The following is a 25,083-nucleotide window of genomic DNA, read 5'->3' on the forward strand; positions in this document are numbered from 1 at the left end:
GCCAGCGTGACAAAACTGCTCCGGCGAACCGGCACCAGAGCAGCACACGGAACGCCGTTTACCTTCCCGCTATAAAGCGGTACCTATTTATCTACTTGCACTTAAGGGTGCTTTCGAACTGCTAGGTGGGCAGGAGCTGGGACCGAACGACGGGAGGTCACCCCGCCGCGGGGATTCGAACCGCCGACCATGCGATCGGCAAGTCCTAGGCCGTGAGGTTTTACCCACAGCGCCACCCGCGTCCCTAATCGATAGAGAGGTTAAAAATAATTAAAAGGGTTTCTTTGGCTATGTCTGAAGGAAGAGGAAGAACAAGCAAACGGTAGGTCCTCTGTATAGGGAACATGGAGAAATGCTATTGGGTGACAGAGCAACACTGAGGAGGAGAAAACTGACAATTTAAGAAGGGTGTTGACAAGCTGGAACGTGTGCAGAGGAGGGCAACCAAGATGATCAAGCGTCTGGAAACTGAGCCTTATGAGGAATGGTTGAGGGAGTTGAGTATGTTTAGCCTGGAGAAGAGGAGACAGAGAGGAGCTATGATAGCCATCTTCAAATATCTTAAGGGCAGTTACATGCTTGTTTTCTCGTGCCCTGGAGGGTAGGACTCAAACCAATGGCTTCAAGTTCCAAGAAAGGAGATTCCAACTAAACATTCGGGGGGGGGGGAACTTTCTGACAGTAAGAGCTGTTCAGCAGTGGAACAGACTCCAATGAGAGGTGATAGACTCTCCTTCCTTGGAGGTTTTCAAGCAAAGGTTGGTTGGCCACCTGTCATGGACACTAGTTTAGATTCCTGCATTGCAGGGGGTTGGACTAGATGACCCTCAGGGTCCCTTCGAACGCTAAGATTCTGTGATCTATTCTTTATAAATAAAACATCAGGGACCACCTTTCCCCCTCTATTCATTTTTGGTTACTGAAATAACGTTCAATTTATTTCAGTATTTATACACTTGATATAAAGCTCCAGTTAGACAATAAGCTCCCATTTCTATACAATGAGTGGCCATTGTTGTAAAGAGGATCTATTTAAAAGTCACTCCACAGGCAACTTCAAAGAAGAGCCTTGTTTTAAAATAAGTCACCTACTACCTATATGGTTTTGTTTTAGCCCTTTCATTTTTGATAAGTAAAGGACCCCTGACCATTAGGTCCAGTCATGGCTGACTCTGGGGTTGCGGCGCTCATCTCGCTTTATTGGCCGAGGGAGCCGGCGTACAGCTTCCGGGTCATGTGGCCAGCATGGCTAAGCCACTTCTGGCAAACCAGAGCAGCGCACAGAAATGCCGTTTACCTTCCCGCCAGAGTGGTACCTATTTATCTACTTGCACTTTGACGTGCTTTCGAACTGCTAGGTTGGCAGGAGCAGGGACCGAGCAATGGGAGCTCACCCCGTCGTGGGGATTCGAACCGCCGACCTTCTGATTGGCAAGTCCTAGGCTCTGTGGTTTAACCCACAGTGCCACCCGTATCCCTTCATTTTTGATACAGCAACTTAAAAATACACAGATCTGCTGCTCTGTTAAAGGGGTACCTGCTCTGATACGTAGAGATATATTCTATGTTAAAATCATCAAACCAGGGAAACAACCAGAAAGCATTTGATTTTCAGGTAAATACTGTGTTGTGCACATGTCCCCATACCAGAAAATAGAAAACAACCACCCTCAACTCTTTCATGGGAAAGTTTAATTGAATACCACTGGTTTATTTCCAAGTGAAACATGGACTGGGCTTCATATCTCGACATTTAACTCTGGATTGCAATCAAGGGATATGTACTTAGCCAAGCCATTGTAAAGTTAAAAACAAACAAACAAACAAAAGTATCAAGTTCACAAACTGAGAAAACAGTACTGAATGCTTACTATTAAAAGAAACCAACCCTTGCAGGTCATGGAACATTAAGAGCAAACAATGAAGGAGGCATAAGCAAGGCTTAAACAGTTTATGAAAAAGGAATTGCCTCAGTGGTCATTTATTTCAGTGATGCACAGCATTGCTCCATTCCAAGGATATTTAGGTAAAAGGAACCCTGACCGATAAGTTCAGTCGCAGACGACTCTGGGATTGTGGCGCTCATCTCGCTTTACTGGCCGAGGGGTGCAAATTCAACTGATCCCTCCCACCATCAATCCCTGTGGATACATTTCACATCACAGAGCAACAGCCCAGTCTTATTATATGTTTACTTCTGAACTTTCACTGAGCTCAGTAGGGTTTACTTCCTGATTAAGGGTGCAATCCTAAAGGCACTGGAATGTAAGAACAACTGGAACCAGGATTTGCATTTTGAGTAAATGAACAGAGGACAGCACTGTCAAGAATGCTGATTCTAGTCACTGAACTATTAGAAGGTATAATGATACATACACAGGGGGGAAATGTATTGATTTGATATGAAAATTATAAATATGCTTAACAGTTGATATGACTTTTAATATGATTTAGCACCCCTATCCAAAGACAAGTCATTTCAAATATCTAACTAATTTAGTTGATCACTTGTTTGATGAAGTTAATCTGTTACAGCTCAACAATTTCCATTAACACAATAAAATAAAACCACACACCCCAAACCTCAGCAGACGTATGGCTGTACAAAATGATCAGTAGACTGAATTCTGTAACTTAGATTGCAAAACTGTTACTGACGGGGATGTAAATGTGCTGTGCAGTTTAATGCCATCCACAATATGTCATATTCCAGGCAGACACTCTGAAAATCAACAGTCTTCAGTTATTTGTTTCAACGGTCCTCCTCTAAGCATGACTTAGGAATACAATTCATACTTTCAATGACTCTGATCTCCGCAAACTCAGAAAAGAGAATAATCAAGTGAAAAACTGGTGGTTATGTTTGCAAGGAGTTCTTGATGACATGCACCTTTGCAATTTAATATATTGATTTAAAGGGCTGAGAAAATTCCAAATGCAAGTAGCAGGGAGGGAAAAGACATGCCATTTTGATACTGATGGAAGTGTAAAGGGACCCAACTTTTTGTTGTTGTTTTTGTTGTTACATTGTGGAAATTCCTTGCAGGTTGAAAATGTTGCATTTTCCCACTTTCATATCCAGAATTATTTCACACCCCGTTCTGGACTCTTCCGCTGAAGATCAGTTTAGAATTTAAGGAAATAATGCACACAACTAGTACACAGAATTTCAGCCTACTAGCCCCACAGAATTAAGTTCAACTCACTTCTTATGTGCTTATTCGAAAGTAAATTCCACTTTTAGGGAATTTGTGTTCAGGGATCGACTCCCAGATCACCTAGGCACAGGATTAACAGTCTTATTGCCTACTAAACACCTATGTTAATATTTTGTAAATCCTAAACTGCAAGCCTGAACCTCCATACTTTTTTTGGGGGGGGGGGTAGATTAATACTGCAATCAATTAAACTTATTTCAAAATAATAATAAAAATTCCACTGGTTTAATTAGGGCTGCAGTCTTCTGATCACTTACTTGAGAGTAAATCCCATTGAAGACAGTGGGATTTCTGAATAAAAATGCACAGGACCTGTCTAAACTACAAGTTGCAGCTCCTAAATACAAAAACAATGCCTTTTGGTAATCCAAGAATATTTCCTGATATGCTAGGGAGACCTGGTGCCGTGGGTTTTGCAAAATCCAGCTGAACTGAAAGGGCAGCGGCGAATTCACTTCGCAAAGGGCTATTTGCTTGCTTCTTTTATTCGAATGCGAAAATATTTCCAGCGATGAAAAGTAGGAGAAAGGCAGTGTTTAGAATGGCGTTCCCCGGTGCGGGGTGGGGGGTAGGATTTGGGTCACAACCCCCAAATTTTACTCCCGAAGCCTTTCCGTTCACTCTGGCGGTGGGGCTCAAGGTTAAAACACTTTTTCTCCTTTTAAGAGTCGAGGACTAATTCTGCTTTGTTCTTAGGATAAAGATAAAGGGCGGAGAAAAGCAGACACAGGGCCATCCAACCAAGATAACAAAAGATTAAGTCGTCTTTCAAAAGGATTCAAAAGGGACTTCGGAACAAACATAAAGCCCAAATGAAGCGACAGTTGCAGGAACCAGATCGAGGCAGGTTTTATTAACCAAGCGCCTGCTTAAGAAAGTGCGTTTGATTGAGATTCTTTTCTGTTTCTGTTTCTTTCTTTTCTTTTTGTAAAAAAAAGCAGTGTGAACCCAAAGCGAAGCGAAGCGGCTTTGATGGTCCTATGGCTGGGCGATTTTGAGCGGGTGTTGATGGATGGTGCCACGGCGCACGTAGCCGGCGAGGGCGAGAGATTTGTTTGGGCGAAGGCGAATTAGGAGCCTTGGAGTCTGTTCAGATCTCAACTCATTTACCCCAATAAATTACTTTTAAAAGGCGAAACGGCTGTAAATCTGCTCACCTCATTTAAACACCAAACAGCGTCACCTCTGAAAGCTGCACAACATGGATATTGTGGAGGGAGGCAGATTACTCCGGGCGCCCGAAACCACCGCTGTTATTTCTGACTCCATGGGGAAAGTGTAACCCCGTGGCTCTTTCATAGCCTATATGTGACTATAGAAAGGCTATTCACCAAGGCAGCTTTTGGAAGGGCGCGACAACAAAAAATCTTTTCCCTTCTGAAGTTTCGCAAGGAAGGGTTTTGGAAGAGAGAGAAAGGTTTTGGAAGCAACGAATCCCGGCAAAATCGAGGGCTGGTTGTGGAATGGAATGTAAGAATCTTCTGCCTGCTTACTTAAGAGGAAGCCTAATTGAATTCAGCGGATTTACAGTCAAGTAAACATGCATAGGACCAAGCTACATGGCATCAAGGTACAGATATAAAAGTTCTTGCATGTGTTTTGGAGACTAGCCCCATTTTCCGTTGTCAATCTTCCCTTGTCAGTCACTCTTCTTGCAACTTCAAGGATTAAACTTTGGGCCATAATCCAATTCAGTAGAAACACCCACCAATTTAAAACTGGAATTCAGACCCCTCTTTTGAAATGATTCTTTTAAAGCAACAGATAAAATCTCAGGGAACTGGATTTTTAAAGTCAAATGTCCAAAGAACAGAAGATGGTCCTATTTTTAATCTGCAGTGCTGAAAACTTCCCTTCATTTGAAGAGTGCCACCTCTTTCTTTTTTATGTTAACAGGTGACAGCTAACAAGAAATGTTATCAGAAAGGCAAAATCCTCACCAGGCACCACCTTACTACAACTACAACCCTTCCAAAATATTCCCAGGAGAAAGCCCAATTGCCTCCCAGCCCAATGGGACAATATGCTATTATCCTAAAATATGCTGCAATGGCATATAAAATAGCTGATAGCCTAGTGCTAGTCCCGATGCTAAATCAAGACTTCCCAGTTCCATTCTGAAATCCCCTACCAATGAAATTTGATGGAAAACTCACTGGAGTGCAGTTGTTCATTCAAAAGAAATAAGAGATGTGCACACTTACACCCACCCACACAGACCCAATCCATGCGCAAAGCAAAGCAAGGCCAAAGTTTGACATAGATGAGCATTTGACCCCGGAATTCCTTCCCATTCGTGCTGCTCTTGATGGGGGTAAAGATCTAAGGGCAATATGCTGATGAGGCACAGGGAACACTCCATCCCTAGTTCAGATCTGGAAGTCATGAACTCAGAAGCAGACGTAGGCGCAAGTGCCCCGCATGCAAATCAGCGCCAACTCACTTCCAAATGAGTTGACTTCAGGCTAGACCAGTGGTGTGCAGTGAAATTTTCCGCAGTGGAACAGTTAGGCCAGAGGCACCAGCTTGCAGGGGCAATGGGGTGGGGGAGTCACACGCTCCAGGCCTCTTGACAAGATACTGCAGCCCTCCTGCCTCCTTCCCAAAACCAGGAAGGTGAAGGGAGAGCTCTTGGACCCTGTTGGAGCATCATGCCTCCCTCCCTGAGCCAGGCAGAAGCTTCCCAGGCTTTAGGAAGGAGGCGCCAGGCTTTGATAATTTAATTTACCAGGAACATTTAGAGGACTAGTCTAGTCCCCCTGGTCCACTTGACTGCACACCATTGGGCTAGATCCTGCACTCTCAGTCTCATGTCAGCCCCATTGCTATCTGCATTCGTACAAATACTTCAGAAGTGCTGTGAACATTTGATACAATGTAGTGTGACAATACAGAGCGTTGCCATCAAAGCCGTTTCTCCCTCTTGGAGGCAGTTTTACACACACACACACACACACACACACACACACCACATACTGAATAGAAGTCACTTTGCCTAGGAAATGGCATAACACCTGAACAGATATATAACGACACAGAGCAATTGGACACTGAGCAAAATGCACCTAGGTTTATGAATATATCGAAAGCTACTGCCAGCCAAAATATATCCAGCACACAAGCGCTTACTGAGAGACAAGCAGATGAATTCATTGCCTGAAACAATCTACGTTGCTCCTTCCCATATAGGGCATGAAAAATATCCAAGTGTTTTTTTCAAGTTCCTTTGCATCTGAACACTAACTACAGTGATCAGGCACATATTCTAAACCAAAGGGTTCCCATATATTGCCTGTCTGCAGCCACACCAAGGACAGAATTTGGCATCCAAAGCCATGTCCCAGGCACACAAAACCCCCAAAATAGTTTTTTACCATTTCCAAGCCAAGGCAGCATTTGCTGGAGATTCTTGAATGCTAGGGTGTGGGGAGGATTTGTCTTGGCCAAAGTTTTCATTCTTCTAATATTCCATTTCATCCCTCTCTCCAGTGCCCCCCATTTACAATACTACCTCTAGCAGATTATTCCATAAAGGGAGACTTAGCATTTTTAAAATGAATGATGTAGTTATGCATGCACCCACATAAAACAAAACAAAACTCCGGGACAAACTTTGAAGCCAATTTCAAACCAGCTTAAGAACACCAAGAGAGCCATCAATCTAGCTCAGCTTTCCGTTTTCAACAGTGTTGACTCAAATGCCTTCTTGCCTTGGCTTGGCTTTCAGATGCAGCCATCATAGCCAATGTCACTCAGACACCTCTTGGAAGCTTCTTCTTCTTAAATAATCCCCTTTTCACAGACCTATAATTTCCAGAGGACCTTAGAGGAGAACCAATTACGAATCAACTAGATTCTGGTTTCAATACAGCATTAAAGCACTCTTAGGCCATGGGTGGTGAATTTCTGTCCCTCTGGACGTTGCTGGACCATCCCTCACCCTCTGGCCATGCTGATTGGGGCTGATGGGTCTGAAAAGATCTAGAGGACCATAGCTTCCCCATCCCTGTGTTTGACTACATGCACATTTTGACTCAAAGTGGATTTACAGAATTTTCCAGGTTCTGGAACTGGGGTAGGTTTGCTTATGACAAATTAAGACCAGAGACAGATTGTAGGTCAAACAGACATGTACTGAACACAGTGTGATACACTCAACATAGTCCTTGTTTGCATAGAATGCCAGGTAAAACCATGGCTTAGCATGAACATGCAGGCTTCTGGAAAGGAGATAGCGATTGTTTGCTTCCAGGCATTCTGCTGCTGCATTGAGTGAAACCATGGTTTGGCTTAGCTGCATGTTGGCCGAACCCAAGCTTGGGGTTTAACACTCCCAGGCAAACCATAAGGACAGGTTTTGGTTATAGCTCATGGTTTATCAGAAGTGAGGTAAACCACAACCCTGGGATTGGATGATGCACTAAGCCAAACCATGGCTTCAGTTAGTGCAAGGCAGAAACAGAACGGCCCGAGGAGAAGCAAAACAAGTCTGGCTGACAATCTGGGCATCTGTGTGCTTCCTCATTCATGTTATGATACCACCATTCAGCTTCATGTTATGCATGAACCGGGCCATAGACCACACACTTCTTTAACATTCATTGACAGGTTTTGCGGACTTTCATGGTGCTTTTTAAGCAACTGCTTTAATGATAATTTCTGGACAAAAGAAATGGGTGATAAGGCCTCCATCATAATGCCCTCAGGTCTGAATAAAGTGTCCTACCAGGGATCAAAAGGCCCTCAATAGCAGAGAACCATGTGCTCTTGGAATGGCTTCTGAGAGTTGGACTGGATAACCCTTTGGGTCTCTTCATGGGTATAGCAAGGATTTATGTTTGGGGGGGGCTAGGACACCCACCTGTTAACATCCACTTTCTGGCTCTGTCCAGCAGATTCAGAATGAAATGTCTCAACAACCGTTGTTTTAAATTACTTTCTTTTGACCCCAAGTGTTCAGAAAAACCTGCCAAAAATCTTTCTATGTTTAGTTAAGCATCTTTACTTATTTACTTGATTTAGGGGCCCAGCTGTCCCCCTTGCCCCCTAGCTATGCCCATGGGTCTCTTCTGACTCTACAATTCTATTAGTGGGAGATACGCTACATACCGAATGTGGGTCTCCGGCCAGGCAAGCCCCCCTGTCGCGTCTGAAGGCTGTGCAAGACGCTGCTCTCAAAGTGTCCCGCAGTCCAAGATGGCGGTATCTCCGCAGAGCTGACGTAAGCCCCGGAATAAGGGCTGGAGTAGGAGCCATTGACCGAGCGCACCAGAGCATTGCCATACTGGTCGCGCCCCCCAGTGCCCAGCAACAAGGGGCTCTGGTAGCCTGCCTCTCGTCCGGCACCGCTACTGCCAGGGGGGCTGTGAGAGTAGGAGAAGCCCGGCGGTGCATGAGGGCTGCTGCCATTGAAGTGCGAGGCCTCGGCGCTGGCCGGCTGCGCCCATCCTGGGTGGCTGCTCAGGGGGTGGCCCTGGTGGGCAGGTTCGCAGCTCTGCAGGTAAGGCAGGCTCTGCAGCATGGAAGGCATGCGGCTGGTGGGAACGTAGACGGCCGGGCTGGCTGGCGAGTGCAGGAAGTTGCTGGAGTCATGGGAGTATGCCGATTGGCCAGGGTTGGGGGCAAGAGTTAAGCTCTGGTACATTTTGTATCCTTCAGGGCAGGAGCAGCGCAGCTGGTGGGGCACAAACAAGGCAGCTGGACGGCAAGGGTCGGAGGTTTGACATGAAGAACTTCTCTAATCCCCCCTGGCCGATACAACTGAAGCAGGTTTCTGGCACCTGGAACACAGGAGAGGGGAGAAATAAAGAGATGCTTTTGAGTCCTGTATCTTGGCTCCTTCTAGCAAATGGCAAGTTGCTTCATCCAGCCTTTTCCTTTCCCCCTCTTTTGCTCATCTGTCAGTTACATAAAACAAATTATTCAAAACATTCACTCTAGGGTAACATCCAGCTGTTCTGCTATCTGCTAAGCAATATTGACCCAATCTTCAGACCCAAATGTCTCAAATTCATTCATTTTCCTTTGCACATAAAAAGTTCAAAAGGGGTTCTCTAATTATTATCAGTAGTAAATGTAAACAATGATTTTTCTCTAATCAAACATATCCATTTTGCTTCCCGCAGCTTCCATCCCTGCCCTAAAAAACTTAGCAAGAGTGGTTTGAACATCACAGCAAAGATGGGAAGGAAGACTGGAACTCACAGCATTTGAAATTTGGAGAGTGTTCAACATTTTTAAAAATTTCTTTTGCTCACATGTTGTAACAGCAGCTTGACCGTCAAAGATCATCAGTTAGTAAAATGTCTCCTAAAAAAACTTATTTAACTGGATATTATAATTTTTTTGCATCAATGACTTGAAAAGGGCTGGTAAATATAAAGAGGCAGCACATTCCATTTACATATCCTAGCCTATTCTCATATATATTTTTTTGCCCTTTCTCTAACTAGGTCAAGGTAGCAAACATGCAGGTACCCCATTGCTGTTGCCATTTTTAAATTATGAAATGTACAACTTCAGTGTTCAGCATGGGCAGCATAAAGCTAAGTAAATATAAGCTATACAATTAAGGGAAAAGGTAAAATCTTCACAATATCCCTGTGAGGTTCAGAGGGCGAGTGTCTGGAGAGCTTTGTTGCTAAGGGCAAAGGGATGGACAACTCTGTCCTGGACACCAGCCGACCAGTTCTGCTGTGTTTGAAGCACTTTTGGCAATCAGAAGCCAGAGGAGAGACATTTGCAGCTCACTGATGCCATCCATCCATGTATATTTGGAAGTAAGGCCCACAGAGTTCAAAAAGGCTTGCTCCCAAGAAAGTCTGCAAAGGATTGCATTCTCAGATCTGGACCCCGGTGCAGCTCACAAGCCACTAAACATCAAACTCATGTAGATTCCAGTTATCCCTATACTACACCCCCCCCCCCAGTGTATAAGCAACACTATGGTGACTTCAATTTCTTTATGCCTATCCAGCATTATCCCACTGAACCCCATAGGGTTATGTTGCAATGAATGAGTTGAGGATTACAGCCTGCATCTGTAGTCTGACAGACGGAAAGAGAAGTGGAACAATTGGCTATTTTTAAAAGTATTTTACGAACAATGCAAGAATGCATTGTTTGTGCCCTAAAAGCAAATTCTTTTGCGAGGCTACATGGAATTTAGACCCACCCATGTCAGTGGTGCTGATCCCCTAGCAAGTGTGCATTGCAGTCTCCAAATACACTTCCCGACAGGGCCTTATACAGGGAGCAAGTGGCAGAGAGCTCAAGCCTACTCATTTTGAGGTAGTCCTATCACCCTCATAAGAACAGCCTCCAGGATCAGGCTAATGGCCCTTCTCGTCCAGCATCCTGTTTTCACAGTGGCCAACCAGACGCCTATGGGAGGCCCAAAAGCAGAACCTGAGTACCACAGCAGTTGGTTTACTCTAGAAGTAGTAGCTGAATCCACTTTGAGATGCTCTAGCGATTAGTAAATGAAATATTACTGAGTTGCAGCCAACTAAGTCCTACTCCAAGCAGATTCATTGAAGAGTCTTGTGGCATCTTCAAGGCTAACAAATTCACTGTGACATAAACTTTCAAGGACGGGGATCCACTTCATATGCCACCCAGCAAGAATTTGCTATATTCAGAAGTTGTGAATTGAAGCATAACAGCATTCTGACTTTAAGTGATTTATTTTTTATTTGCAGGGGCAGAAATATAATTTATGAACAGAAAGTCACATGGAACCCATTTGAGGCTCGAAAACGACACTGTTAACCAGATGAAATATCCTCTTCAGCTGTGAGTGAATTGATCCATCTATTACGAATTAACCAAGAGCCAGAGGCGTCATCCAGATAAGGTTCTTCCTTGCCACCAAGTTGAAAAGCTAATCTCTTACAAATACTTCTGGTGAGTATGGAGAACACATTTGCATGAAATGTGTCCGACTAAAATAAGTAAGCAGTGGTGCTCTTGGTGTGTGTGTGTGTGTGTGTGTGTGTGTGTGTGTATCATAAGAACCACCATATACAGTAACTTCCCCTAAACCCCCAGAATAGAATAGAACAGACTACCAAAAGGAAACAAAAAGCAGTACAATCCTCTGCATGTTTATTGCTAATGGTAATTAATTAATTTTTATAACTCCTCCCAAAGGAGCTCAGCTTACCTTCTGCTACGAATGCAAAGGATTAAAGCCCCTTACACAAACACACACACGCACACGCACACGCACACACACACACACACACACATGGCCGAAAGCTTCAGAATAAGAAAGAGAAACACTTAGCACACAAATAACATGTGGAATTTACACCCAGAAGATGTTGTGATAGCCACCAACTTTGGGAAAAGATTTTATATATATATATATATATATATATATATATATATATATATATATATATGGAGGACATATAAAACTAAAATACAATGAGCGATAAGTGCTTAAGGGACACCAGGAATCTATTCAGAAGAAATTGCTTTTGGAAGGCCAGGTTCCAGGAAGGAGCAACAAGGAGAGGCCAGACAGAGCATCAAGAACCATCCAGCTGGCCATGGTCAAACACAGAACGGACTTTTGGTCTTATTTGGCTGTCCTTATTAGGCCAGTGGATTGCGTGTTAACTGATGCCGCAGCCTCCAAGTTCATTTATGGTACACCCCGGTCCCAAAAGCGCTGTCAGGGTTAAGTTGCATCGCCCCAGATGGATAATGAAGCCCGTTTACAACCACATTGCCCAGTTGTGGTGAATACACTGCGCCGATATAAATGCAAGCCATAAATAGGATACTTTCTGTGCGCTGAACTATATCCGAAAGCTCAGCCTATAATATTTAGACAGAAAGCTAGCGGCTTAACAGGATACACTGCAACACAGTCGCTCTTAACTGAGTTTGGAATTGGGCAAAGTACTAACAATTAATCCTGCGTGCTCCCAGCATCCACAGTAGATTTTGTCCTAATCATCACATATATGTGTAAATAAGTCCCGCTTCTTTGAAAAGAACCAGGTTCCAGGTAAGTGGATGTAGATTTTTTTGTCCTCAAAGGGGTTATCAACTGGCGTCAGAGTTTGCCACCATAGATGTAGTAACAAATTGCATTTAAAAAATAAATATTAGTAATATTACTGCTGCTAAGACTATTTGCAGATGATTCCCCCCCTTTTTAATTGTTTTTATTAAGGATTTTCTTGGGTTATGATTTCTATGCCAGTCTACTCAGAAGCAGGGCCTAAATTCAGTTAGTTGGCTCCCATTGAACTGCAGTTCATGCTCCATGCCATTTACAAGGAAAAAAGTCGTGCCAAATTTGGTGAGCCATTTTTGGACCCAGAACTTTGGAAGGAAAACCCAAGTGTTATAATCTAGGGGTTCATAGTTTTTCTTCTTTCTTGGAACACTCTTGAATTATTTGTCCTCTCTCCCCTGCCCATAATGGTTTGGATAATTTGGATCTGTGAAAGCTCTCCCCAAAATTACACTACTATCCTAATAGCCACTTGCCACCCTAATGACAATTTTGAGGGAGAAAACCAAAAGCACTAAATCCACTTCCACGAAGGTGGCATTAAAATACAGACTTTCAAACCAACCCCAAAACCTCATCCCAGATATAAAAGCAACACTCTGCTAGAACATTTCAGAGAGCTAGCAATGAGTTAAGAGTGCTAGACTAGGAATTGCCCGAGGTGAGGGTGGACTGTGTTCAAATTCCACTCAGCCAAAAAACTACTTTAGTGACCTTGGAAATGGGTGCTTAACCTATGGCTCTTTTTAAAGTTTCAAAAAGTAAATAAAGAAATAAAGTAGCTGAAGTATGAGGAGGTGAAGAAACATAGAATAAGTACAGTCCTCTGAATGTTTACATGGAAGCAAATAATTCAGCTGTTGTCCAAAAATAAATAAATTGGAAAAATGCATAAAATGAAAATAGTAGAAACCCTTTTGAAGAGTTCAGTAGGAAATCCAGATCTCTGATCCATCACATATTCAAAATATATATATAGGAAGCCCCCATGCCCTGCAAATTAACACTGCAGTTGGAGGGCACCAGTATTTTAATTTCACTAAAACAATTTTATGCAATACAAAATAGCAGCAAACTTTCTGACGTAGTTAGCGGGTTTTGGCTGCTGAAACACAGGGACCAAAGCAGGACGAGTTACTACGGAAGGCCGACTTAAACCTACACCTATAACCTTTTACTCCAAAGTAACCCTCTGGTCTTAAGCAGCTCGTGTGGCTGCGACCTCGGTTGCAGTCCCATTCACTCGAAAGTAAAGGCTGTCGCGGAAATTAAATGGGATTTCCAGTGCGCCAACCTCGCTTTGAGAGGATCTCTCGAGCAGATTTAACTTTCTTTCCAACGAGCTGTAGGATCGGTAACCAACTTCGGTGCCCTACGCAGGTTTCCTTGCGGAAACAAGAATTCCCCCCATTAGTTTCGAGGATTAGAATCCCACAGACTTCAGAAGTAAACTTACTTCCGAGTAAAGCATAGCTTGGCTTCATGTTTACTAGAAAGTAAAATAAAAATTCGAGGAAGGAGCTGAACGCACTGAATTCCAACTCAGAATTAAGCGGTTCACGATAGCATGATTTACTCCGAAGTCAGTCCAGCTGCGCTTAACTCCGAATTAAAACTCGAACAGGATTTGCAAGATCAGATTGCAATGTTTTGGGGTTGCTGCTGTTTTGTTTTGTTTTTTTGCACGGATACATGCAAAGGCTCTAAAGAAGTAGAAAGCCATTAATGCTAAAATGGGACGTAAAAATCTCCAGTGTTTTTGCTTTTAGGATTCGGGTGGACCCAAGGAAAGCAAATTCAGTAAAGGGGATCGGCGGCGGCGGCGAGATAGATCCCCTGCAAGATCTATCTAATAGGGAAAAGGAATGTGTTTCCTAGGCCCATCCTATATAACCAATCCTCTCGTTAAACAGGGCAGAAGGGCGCGTCCTTTCCCTATCAGTTCTTCTGTAGGAAAACATTATCTGAACAGGGTTCCCCCACCCTTGCAAAAAAAAAAAAAGATAAAAAAGATGGGGGAATTAATCAGGAAACTCGTAAATCACAGACACGGTTATCAATAGTGGGTCTTTGCAGAGCTAATAGAGTCCCCCCCAACCTTTCCCTTTCCCCACTTCTCCGAGTGTGGCATTATCTGGGAAGATAAGCCCAGCTTGCACCAGAGATAATTTAGAGAGTGGGATACTTACGATGGAGCAGGCAAACTTCTGAGTTGAGACGATTCGAAACAAAGTATAAGAATTTAAAAAAAAAAATCCAAAAGGGGGGGAAAAATCCCAGGCAAAAGGAAAAGGGTTTGTGCGTGTAAAGGGAGTCTAATCCCAGTATCTCCCCACCCCACCCCCTAAAAAAAAATGCAAAAGGGGTTCTTGCTCAGCAGCCCATTCCTTTGAAGCGCGGCTCTGCTGCGTCGCCGCTGCTCCGGCTGCGCCTCTTATCTCTGATCCGCCGCGCTGATAGCTGCTGGGGACTCGGCTCGCCTATCGCGCCTGGGAGACGAGCTCCTCTCTCGCCTAATCTCGGCCTTAAAGTGATTCCCTTCATCTGTGGCTCGGCCCCTTTACGGCGGGGGGGGGGGGGAGGAAGAGGGGGCCGCGTCACGTGACCGCCCCCCACCTCCTGGCAAGCTGGAGAGAGAGAGAGAGGCATGTAGGGCAAGGTTGGGTGGCGACCATTTAAAAAAGGAGGAGGAAAAAAAGTTGGGGAGATTTCCCTGCCCCGAAGCCAGAAAGTAATTTAAGGGGATTTTTTTAATTTTTTTAAAGCAGGGTATGGATTTCTCTTGCGTTGCCAAGGCCTCTTGATTTCTCCCTCGATTATTTCCTTTCCAGAGCTGCCTCGCCGGCTGGCAGAGAAGATCGTGCGTGCATGTGAACATACATGAAAGCACATCTCCACCCGCCTCGCCCAAAGAAGCGCAAGAACTGTAGTTTGTTCAGGGTGCCCGGAATGGGGAAAACTATAGTTCCCATGGTTCTTCCTTTTTTATATATATATAAAAGGGGAGAAATTGGCTTTTAAATGTCTGGTGTGCGTGGAGGTTACTTGATAGACTGGATTGCGAATCGGCTACCTCCCCACCACGAAAGGAGGGAGGAAAAGACCTAGTTACGGTTTTGATAGCATTTTTAAGACGGATTGCTTCGGAATTGTGGCCTCTGATGTCACCTCCAGCTTCGATGAGAATCAATTTCTATAATTAAAACTGAGGTTGGGGGGGCGGAATTTGAAGGCTATAGCCCTTAAACACCTTTGCATGGGAATAAATCCCTTGGGCTTCTAGTTGAGTCAACAACGCAGGCAGAGTCGTGCTACGTTTATTACTTCTGGGAAATCTCATTAACATCAGTGGGACTTTTAAAGGGGTTTCTCTCTCCCTAATCTCTCAGGAGTCACCCCTCATTATTTTTCTCTGTTCTGACCGTTCACCCCTATTTTGCCGACATCTCCCCCCCCTTTATGCAATCCTTTCTTGTCGACGTTTCCCCTTAGGTTCTAAGTTTTTCGTATCGTTAAATCCCAGTTATTCCGTATTCGCTTCCCGTCTGAATTCTCTGGAACTGACATGCATCTATATATCTATATCTCTGCAAATTCTCTCGGTCTAAGACAACTAAACCATTCCCCACGCTTAAAAAAGTGACTCGAATTAAACCGGCTTTAATTGTGAGAGAGCAGCCTTGCTATCATTCATTTGAAACCTTAAAAAAAATCTATGTAATAATATATGAAGGATTTTCTCACCCAGGAAATCAATTCAAAATTATCAGCGGCATGAAGTTTTGACTTAAGCAGAAAGGTTTGCTTCGGATACCGACCAGGTCTAGGCTCACATTGTTGCATATTCATATGTAACATCCACTAGGTTGATTAAAACTTATCTTCCCCCTTATGGGGACCATCCTTGCCTTGGGGTTTTTTTCGAAGACCCATAAAAGGAGGGGGGGAGAGAGAAAGCGATATCTAGCACCAGCTGACAAACTCTGAAAACCGAGCTTTCTCCCACCGCAGAAGAAAACCCTCACACTTACCCCTGAACTTGCAACTTTTAGGATGCATTAAAACCGACCGACCGCTTTGCAGTTGTGCCACTGGGCTGTAAAGCGAGCTTATCAGTTTCACGAAACTGTCCCGAAACCTCATTGAGCGAGTTTGCTCGCTTGTTCCACGCGGAACTGGAACCGACGGCAGCCGAAATTTGAAGTAGAGAGGATGCAACGCTTCTTCCCCTTAGACGTTAAAAGTCAGGGAAAGAAGACGATTCGCGAAAGAGCTCGTGAATTTTCAAGCTCCAGGACAGGGTGACTTTTTAAAAAAGTATATTTCTGCCTCGGGCACAACAGTGTTAAGCAGAAATACTGTGGTTTCAAAACGATCTCGCCCCCTCCCCCAATCCTTGAAGGCTCTACTAGGTCAAAGTTTGAGGGGAAGACCTTAAAAAAGAAAATAAAAAAGCGATTCTGGTTTCTGGCTGATAGCGAGGAATTTGTCAGATTTGGCCGGGCTTCGAATCAACCCAGCCAACCACATCATCGTAAGCTAATATTACACTACATAGCTTGATATATTTCCATTAAGCAGTTAATCTTTTCCTTTCTGACTGAAAGAGGCTTTTCCACTGCTGATTCTAGTCCGATTCTACCTATTCTGTATGCAGTCTCGAGTCTTGTTAAGTTTAAATGGAGTTTGCTCCCCAAATAACCGTGCGTAAAGCCTATAGCCACAACAACACATTCCCAACTATGTTTACTTGGAAGTAGGTTCTTTCAATGGGATCGCCACACTTACTTAGGAGTAAGCCCCATTAAAGAACAAACTCGCGGAGTTAGGATTGTTTACTTCCAGAGAGTTGAGGCTGCTAGCTGGGAAACTTGGGTTGGATTTTGCGCTGTTTCCAAATACGTACATCCGCATAGGTGAGATTTACCGGCTCTGGCGATCTTGAAATTAGCGTAAAAATGTAAGTAGGTGCACCAAACCCGAAGCCTATTCATTTCTGATTTGCATTATAAAAACGACAATCAAAGCCTCGTAGATTTCAATCCAAACTGAAGCTTCAAATAATTTCGGGGGGCGTCAGAAAAATGGTTGTGGGTCGTACCCTGAGCAGGCCCTAAATTCATAAGTGTTCCTGCTTTTATGTGGTCTAAACACAAGCACCTGTTGCTCTCTGGCAGCTCTTTACAGGAAAGACGGAATGCTAGGAGTTATAATTAAGGGCGAAACCAGTTTCTTTGGACTTCCGAAGGGACCTTAATTTGCAAATCTCTTGCGCTAGAATTGGTTTCTGCAGAAGGTTCCAGGTTCGGGGTCCGGCATCTGCGGGTACAGCTGGGAAAGTCTCTCTACCTGGAGAGTCGCTGCCAGCCAGTGTAGACAACACTGAACTAGAGGTGGCATCTTCTATTCTCCACGGCATGCCCTCGAATAATGTCCTAAATAACGACTCCCTGCTCAGTTGCTTAAAGGACAAAGTGAATTGGATGTGACTTAAAAGGGGATCAGGAAAACGCGCAATTCTTTCCAGAGCAGCCCTGCTCTCTTTCTTGGGTCCAGCTGACTCGAACCAGTATTATTCCATCGGATTGCTCAGTATTCCATCGGATGTGGAGGGTCATTTATCAAAGTAGGCTCCACCTTTAAAGAAAAGATTTGTGAACCAAGGAGGCCTCCGAAGTTCAAAGAAACTCGTCTTCATCGGGCTGCCACTTATTTTAAGCTAATGAGCGAGGAACCTTAAAACTGAAAGCCACAGGTTGGTCTTATTGATCTAAAAATCGAAGTGACTTCGGTTTAACTAGCTTGTGACTTCGAAGTGACTTCGAATCAGAAAGATGCCCTGACTTTCTGAATGTTCGTTGAACCTCCTCTCCCGCTGCAGAACAAATTAGGAAACCGAGAACCTCTCAACCGCCGAGGAAAGCGAGGTCTGCAGCACCATAGATCCAGCTAAAAGAAGCGAATAAAGAGGAAACCAAGCGTGCGCCCACCTCCCCACTCCAGAACAAATGCTCTCTGCTATGAGCAGTTGCCTGTCAGACAGTAATTCAACAGGTGTGGCTTATCATGGCTACCTTGTCCGCAGTTAAAAATAACAGCCCTGCTTTTAGGGCTGAAAAAAGATGGTCAAGTAGCATTACTTTTGCAAATGGAAGCTGCCCCCACCCCCAAAATCAATTTGTCTTTGAACGCATTCAGCACCTTTGTGTTGACGAGCCTCAAGCAGTAACGTAGCTGGAGACAGTTGTCCCTTGGACAACTTAGTTTTAGTCTTTATTTTCCCACTGGGTTTTAGTGTCGATTATTACTATTTTTAAAATTGGGACCCGCCTTGAAAGACGGTGGCGGCGGAGAGGCGAGATCTAAACTCCCAGGATGTTCAGCGGGACAGACCTAACTGCAGCCTAACCTCTCTGGGTTTAGGTTGTTGTAGTCTTAGACATACTTTCCCGGGAGTAAATCGCATTGCAATTGGTGGACTTACTTCCGAGTAGACCTGCTTAGGCTTGCGCGGCGGAGCCGAAAGTGATTTCCTGAGACGGAGATTGCAGGAAAGGTTCTGAAGAGACCTTATTGTATTTTTCTAAAACCAGACTCTTTGCCTTGATGAAATCTCGCTCTGAACAGGTATTACTGTGGAGATGTAGAATCCCAAGATACTTCCCGTCCATATCTTTCGCTTTCAAAGTCTGGAAATTATTTATAATTTCCTCAGCTCTTAACTATTCCTAATTCCTCTCCCTTCTCTGCTGAATTTATTTATATATATATATATATATATATATATATATATATATATATATATATATATATAAAATTTCCTGCAACCACGTTCACTCACAGAAATAAAACATCCAGAGGCAGATGATTAAACACAAGAAAGCGAGAGTCATAAAGGGCGTTTGAATTTCCCTTGGGCTACGCTTTCCTGCTCACTTGCTTCCGAGTAAACCCCATCGGAGGCCGACGGGGGTCTTACTTCCGCGTAAATAAGCATGCATGAACACCCAGCTACATCTCCATTCTCCCTTTATTATGGTTTTATTAAACGGACTGCGATTGCATCGTCCTTGGCTACTTTTATTTGAAATAAAAATCTCTAAGAGTGGCCTTATTTTGCTGGTTGATAATCTGCTTTTTAGAAGACGGTGGGCAGAAGGCAGATCTCGGGATAATTTGCAGCAGAACCGCAAGGATTTAGCAAGACCCCAAGCAAAACGACCCCTTCTCCCTGCCCTAAACGACCCTGCTGAAATGGAAGTTTGGACGGAAAAGGACTTCACAGAATGACTTAGTTCTGGAACTCAGAACAAATTCCTGGGCTCAGAATCCTTAAATTCTTTAGCTTTTCGTTCAGGCTCTGACTGGTGCATCTTTCACTTCCAGCCAAAATAAAAGTCGATCTCACAAACCCGGAATCTCCCGGTTCTCTAGCATACATCACATTACTTTAAAATAATTTTTAAAAGACTTCAAAGCACGAAAAAGCAACTCACAGTCTCTCAAGATAACAAGAGCAACATAACAGACACACGAAGCTGCGGTGGATGTCTTGCAATGCGTATGGAGAAATGATCGCATAGAATAAGGGGGCAACGGTGTCCCTGGGGCTGGGAAAAGCCCTTATCGCTTCTTTGCTAATGTATCTGGTCAGTTTTCCCCTCTGCAAAATGGGGAGAAAATGGCCTGCGACGCCTAGTCTTGCAGCAGCCCGATCCTACGCACTGTAGCCAAGATCAGTTTTCCACTGCTCAATGGGATTTATTCCTAGGTAAGTGCGCACGATATATTTCTTGCAGCTCCTGCATGCAATGTCGGGGGCTTCATCCTTAAAGATGGGGTATGCCCCCCTTTTAGATTTACTAATATTGCAGCAGAACGTGGAATTATCCCCACCCCCCACCAGTCCTGGTGGCCTTCAGTGGGGAACAAAGTTCCTCACTCCAAAGGAAATCCTATTGAGTTCCGTGGATGATGATTTTGATTATATATTTATTTATATCCCACCCTTTTTCATTGACAGCTTACATCAAGGCAGCTTACAGGTCAAATGAGAACAGCTAAAAACCCCAATCCTTTTTAAAAAAAACCAGTTAAACAAATTCCAGAATGAAACTATATTAATATATAGTTTTATAACTGCATAAATATAGTTTTAATTCTATTGCTATTTAATTTAACTGTTTATTTATTTATCAATCCAGATTAAGGGTGCTTTGTAGATCTACAGCTCAAAATGCATTTTGGTATGGTAGGCACCAATTAATTTAACCCAAGGGTAGGCAAACTAAGGCCAGGGGGCCGGATCCAGCCCAATTGGACGGTCTGGGAATTAGCATGTTTTTACATGAGTAGAATGTGTGCTTTTATTTAAAATGCATCTCTGGGTTACTTGTGGGGCATAGGAATTCGTTCATTTCCCCCCAAATATAGTCCACCCCCCAACAAGGTCTGAGGGACAGTGGACCGGCCCCCTGCTGAAAAAGTTTGCTGACCCCTTTAACCAGTAAATCACTTCAATGGAGGTTCGTGTTGTTGTATTCAGCCCTTTCCGAAACAAAGCATTTTTGAATTAAAATAGAAAACAACGGTTTGACTGAAGAGTGGGGGACAGGGGTCCGAGGTGGGTGCCCACAGGGTGGTACTGCAGTGATACCCCACAGCCCTCAATAAGCTGAGCCACTTCTAAGACTGCACCACCAAAACGAGCTTCTGACCAACTAAAGCAAGACATTATGACTCCTGGACCAAAAAGACTTCTCTCTTCTTCAGTAAAGCCCCATTCTTGGTTTTACTTCATATCCAGCCTGCTGAAAAGTCCTGTTGAACTCAAAAGCCCAGGTGAGCGGGGTATAAATAATAAATTATAATTTATTATTATTGTTGTTGTTGTTGTTGTTGTTGTGACATTTTTGGTTGCACTATATTAATTACTGTGTCTTTCTAGTTGCATCTGTTTTAGTTTATGTTGTGATCCACCTTGAGTTCCTCACTGGGAGACAGGTGGACTAATGACTGACTGAATGGGCTTCAGAGTTTTCCAAATCATAAGTGGAGGTTGGACCATCCAATTGTTAATGGAACATACGCCCTCCCTCTCCTTAGTACACAACGGAATTAATTTTTTTCTCTATATAAGATCCAAAATAGAGAGACATAAAATTAACAGCAACAACCCTCCCCAACAAACTCCAATAAGCAATACCCCAGCCCAAGATGCTTGCATTACAAGAGCCATTTCCCAGCATCCCATCTCACTCGCCCTGCATTCTGTCACATTCTAGTGTCACCAGGAAACAGAACCTTGGGTGTTGCGATGCAAATGAAGAGGTGGAGTTATGCAGATAAGAGCAGGATTGGTTCTTAATGGTTCACCAGGTTAAGGTTCCCAGCCAACAGTGTCTCAGAATCCTTCACCTTCCTCTTCACAGAACCTTCTTTACAAAATATGAGCCATCTAATCGCATGCAATCCACCAGTCCGAAAGATGGACCTTTGGTGAATAAATCACCAGCATCATCCTTTTGCACCAGGGTTTATTTATTTATTGTTTTGCCTTGTTCCCCTGAGGTGGAAACTGAGTCTGGGCTGTACCACTTTAGAACACTTGAAAACCGTGTTCGGGGAAGACAATCTTACTCAGCTATGAGTGATCGCCAAAGAAGAAGAAGACCACTTCAGTTCACATGACTGAACTCTCCTCCATACCAAAATATTCCCTGCACATGGAAAACAAGTGTGTCAGGAGGAAGGCAAGACTGGAACCATTCTCTTTGGCAGTTAGTTTTCAGTGTGGAGGGGATTTTTGAATTATGTGAGCCTCTACCTGCAATCTTGAAATCGTTCAGCTCAGACATCTGAGGAAGAACTATGCCCAAGGTTACCCCAAACCCACTAGGTTTACTCAGTGCCGGCCCACCCATGAGGCAAGGTGAGGCAACCGCCTGAGGCAGCAGGACTCACAGGGGCGGCAGATATGGCCTCCAAGGAAGGCTGTCATTGCCGAGTGACAGTAATGGCTGCAACACACTCCTTGAAGGTAGGATCTGCCACCTTTTCTGTAGGCTCCTCATGCTGCGTCTTGCTGAATAGGAGGCATTGCAGGTCTCCTTCCACCTTGTTGTCAATTTACCAGCAGATCTTTATTCCCCGCTTGGTATGGATGTAAATCTCCACTCCCCATTTTGTGGCTCTCCTTAGGTTCCGAAATGTTTTGGGCCAGCCCTGGGTTTACCGTAGAAGCTGTGATTTATGCAGTGGAAGTTGCTTGCTCTAAGCAGCCCTATTAGGACAGTCCTTGTGTAGCTTGGATGCGGGTGGCGCTGTGGGTTAAACCACAGAGCCTAGGACTTGCCGATCAGAAGGTCAGCGGTTTGAATCCCCGCGACGGGGTGAGCTCCCGTTGCTCGGTCCCTGCTCCTGCCAACCTAGCAGTTCGAAAGCACAAAGTGCAAGTAGATAAATAGGTACCGTTCCAGCAGGAAGGTAAACAGCGTTTCCATGCGCTGCTCTGGTTCTCCAGAAGCAGCTTAGTCATGCTAGCCACATGACCCGGAAGCTGTCTGCGGACAAACGCCGGCTCACTCGGCCTATAGAGCGAGATGAGTGCTGCAACCCCAGAGTCATCCACGACTGGACCTAATGGTCAGGGGTCCCTTTACCTTTACCTTTGTGTAGCTTAAGTTGATGTCCCAATGGCAAGGTTACAAGGCGGGGGGGGGGAGGGAATTTGGCCTCATTTCGCACCAGTGGGTAGAAAGTAAAGGGAGAGATGGATGGTAGTGTGTATGGGGAGGAACTGAGGGAGGGGGGCAAAATGGATGGAATGATGTGAGGAGGAGGGGGGGGGAAGTCCTCAGTAATGAATTAGTCCAGACCTCTGGCAAGAGTAATCTTTGCCCAGAAGGGTGCCAGGAAAGGGACAGAAGAAAAGAGAGGAAAGGGTGTGGTAGAAAATGTGTGTGAGAGAAGGGTGCGGAAGAAAGAAAGAAAAACAGGTGGAGAAAGAGAGGGTGAGGGGAAGAAAGTTGCTGCTGTGAGAACAGAGTGCTGGACTAGATGGGCCATTCTCTCTTTTTATGTTGTTACACATAAAGAGAGGATTAAGGGACAGGACGAAAGAGGAGAAGTGCACTTTTGATTCTAGCCCTGCCCACCATTTGCCTTGGTCTGCCAGCAAGTGGCCCCTGAAAGATGACTCTCAAGGGAATGTGGCCCTGGGCAGGAAAACAAAAGCTGCCTCACCCCTGCTCTAGGCGCATAATCTATCTCGAAATGAGTGGGGCTTAAGGGAATGCCTCTTTTAGGATTTATTTACAGTTAAGCAGTATACAAATGTTGTTCAGTAAATAAATCTGGCAGGGCCTTGTTCACCCAAAACAGTTCAGATGGCTTCCTGTGCCTCTGCCACCTCCTGGAAGAACCCGGGACTTAATAAAATGTGGCCCTAGTTCCAGCCAATATCTTATGTCTTGGCCCAGTACCAAGCACCTTGGATCTGAGGATCAGATGATGAAGCCTTCTTGGTGGTGCTGACATTGGGGGCAGCGACCAGCCACAGGGCCTTTTTGGTGGTGGTTCTCCTTTTGTGGGATGCCCTCCTTCGAGAGGTGCATCTGCCTCCCTCTTTATTGACTTTCAGGAGCTATTTAAAAACATTCTGGTTTACCCAGGCATTTGATGGTTGAAGAACATTGTTCCTGGCAACGCTGAGATCACCAGTTGAGAATGGTTTTAGCTGTTTTTCAGAATGTTTTAAACTGTTTTTAGTTGCTGTGGTTTAATGTTTCACCATCACTCTGTCTGCTGCCCTTGGACCCTTCAGGAGGAAGGGTGGGAGAAAAATTGAATGAATTAATAGAGCAATAAGAACATAGGAACCTACTGGATCAGGGCAGTGGACCACTAGCCCAGTGTTCTGTTTTCACAGCAGCCAACCAGAGGCCTATGAGAAGCAGCAACTGAGTGCAGCAGTGCTCTGTCCATCTGCGATTCCTGGCAACTGGTATTCAGAAGCATACAGGAGTGGAAGATAGTCATCATTGATAGAAGCTGCTTATCCACCATGAATTGATTGACATATCCTCCTTCAGAGTCATCCAAGTTCGTGGCCATCACTACCACTTGTGGAAGTGAATTCCATAGTGTCACTATGGGCTATGTGAATAAATACTTTCTTCTGTCTGCCCTGAATCTTCCAGCCGTCAGCTTCATTTCAGTACATTTCCGAGCACAATTCAAAGTGTTGGTGCTGACCTTTAAAGCCCTAAACAGCCTCGGTCCAGTATACCTGAAGGAGCGTCTCCACCCCCATCGTTCTACCCGGACACTGAGGTCCAGCTCCGAGGGCCTACTGGCGGTTCCCTCACTGCGAGAAGCAAAGCTACAGGGAACCAGGCAGAGGGCCTTCTCGGTAGTGGCACCCGCCCTGTGGAATGCCCTCCCACCAGATGTCAAAAAGAACAACAACTACCAGACTTTTAGAAGACATCTGAAGGCAGCCCTGTTTAGGGAAGCTTTTAATGTTTAATAGACTGTTGTATTTTAATATTTTGTTGGAAGCCGCCCAGAGTGGCTGGGGAAGCCCAGCCAGATGGGTGGGGTATAATAAAAATATTATTATTATTATTATTGGATGTCCATGAGTTCCGGTGTTATGGGAGGTGTGGTGGCAGAAATCTCTATCCACTTTCTCTATACCATGCATAATTTCAAACACGTCTATCATGTTGCCTCTGACTCACCTTTCCTCTAAACCAGAAAGTCTCCTGATCTCTGGATTATCTTATCTGTGGTTTGCTGGAAACCACAGGAGGGGAGAACTCTGTTGTGCTT

General features: G+C 44.4%; 1 protein-coding gene across 3 annotated transcripts in view; it reads right to left on the minus strand.

Annotated features, from left to right (window-relative positions):
- The window catches only part of GATA5 (GATA binding protein 5), a 52,937-nt gene that overhangs the window by 18,766 nt on the left and 9,088 nt on the right, over positions 1–25,083 (minus strand). Inside the window, exons 1-2 of one of the 3 annotated variants that reach the window (XM_083618983.1) lie at positions 15,994–16,127; positions 8,328–8,998 (exon numbers count right to left, since the gene is read on the minus strand). In XM_083618983.1, coding sequence (XP_083475109.1) covers positions 8,328–8,862 — 535 coding nt within the window. In that variant the 5' untranslated portion in view covers positions 8,863–8,998; positions 15,994–16,127. Of the gene's footprint in view, positions 1–8,327; positions 8,999–14,438; positions 15,615–15,993; positions 16,128–25,083 lie in introns of those variants that run through there. The other 2 variants (XM_083618981.1, XM_083618982.1) reach the window with 2 other exon arrangements.

The sequence above is a fragment of the Podarcis filfolensis genome (assembly GCF_964270895.1).
Source record: "Podarcis filfolensis genome assembly, chromosome: 6".
Classification (NCBI taxonomy): domain Eukaryota; kingdom Metazoa; phylum Chordata; class Lepidosauria; order Squamata; family Lacertidae; genus Podarcis; species Podarcis filfolensis.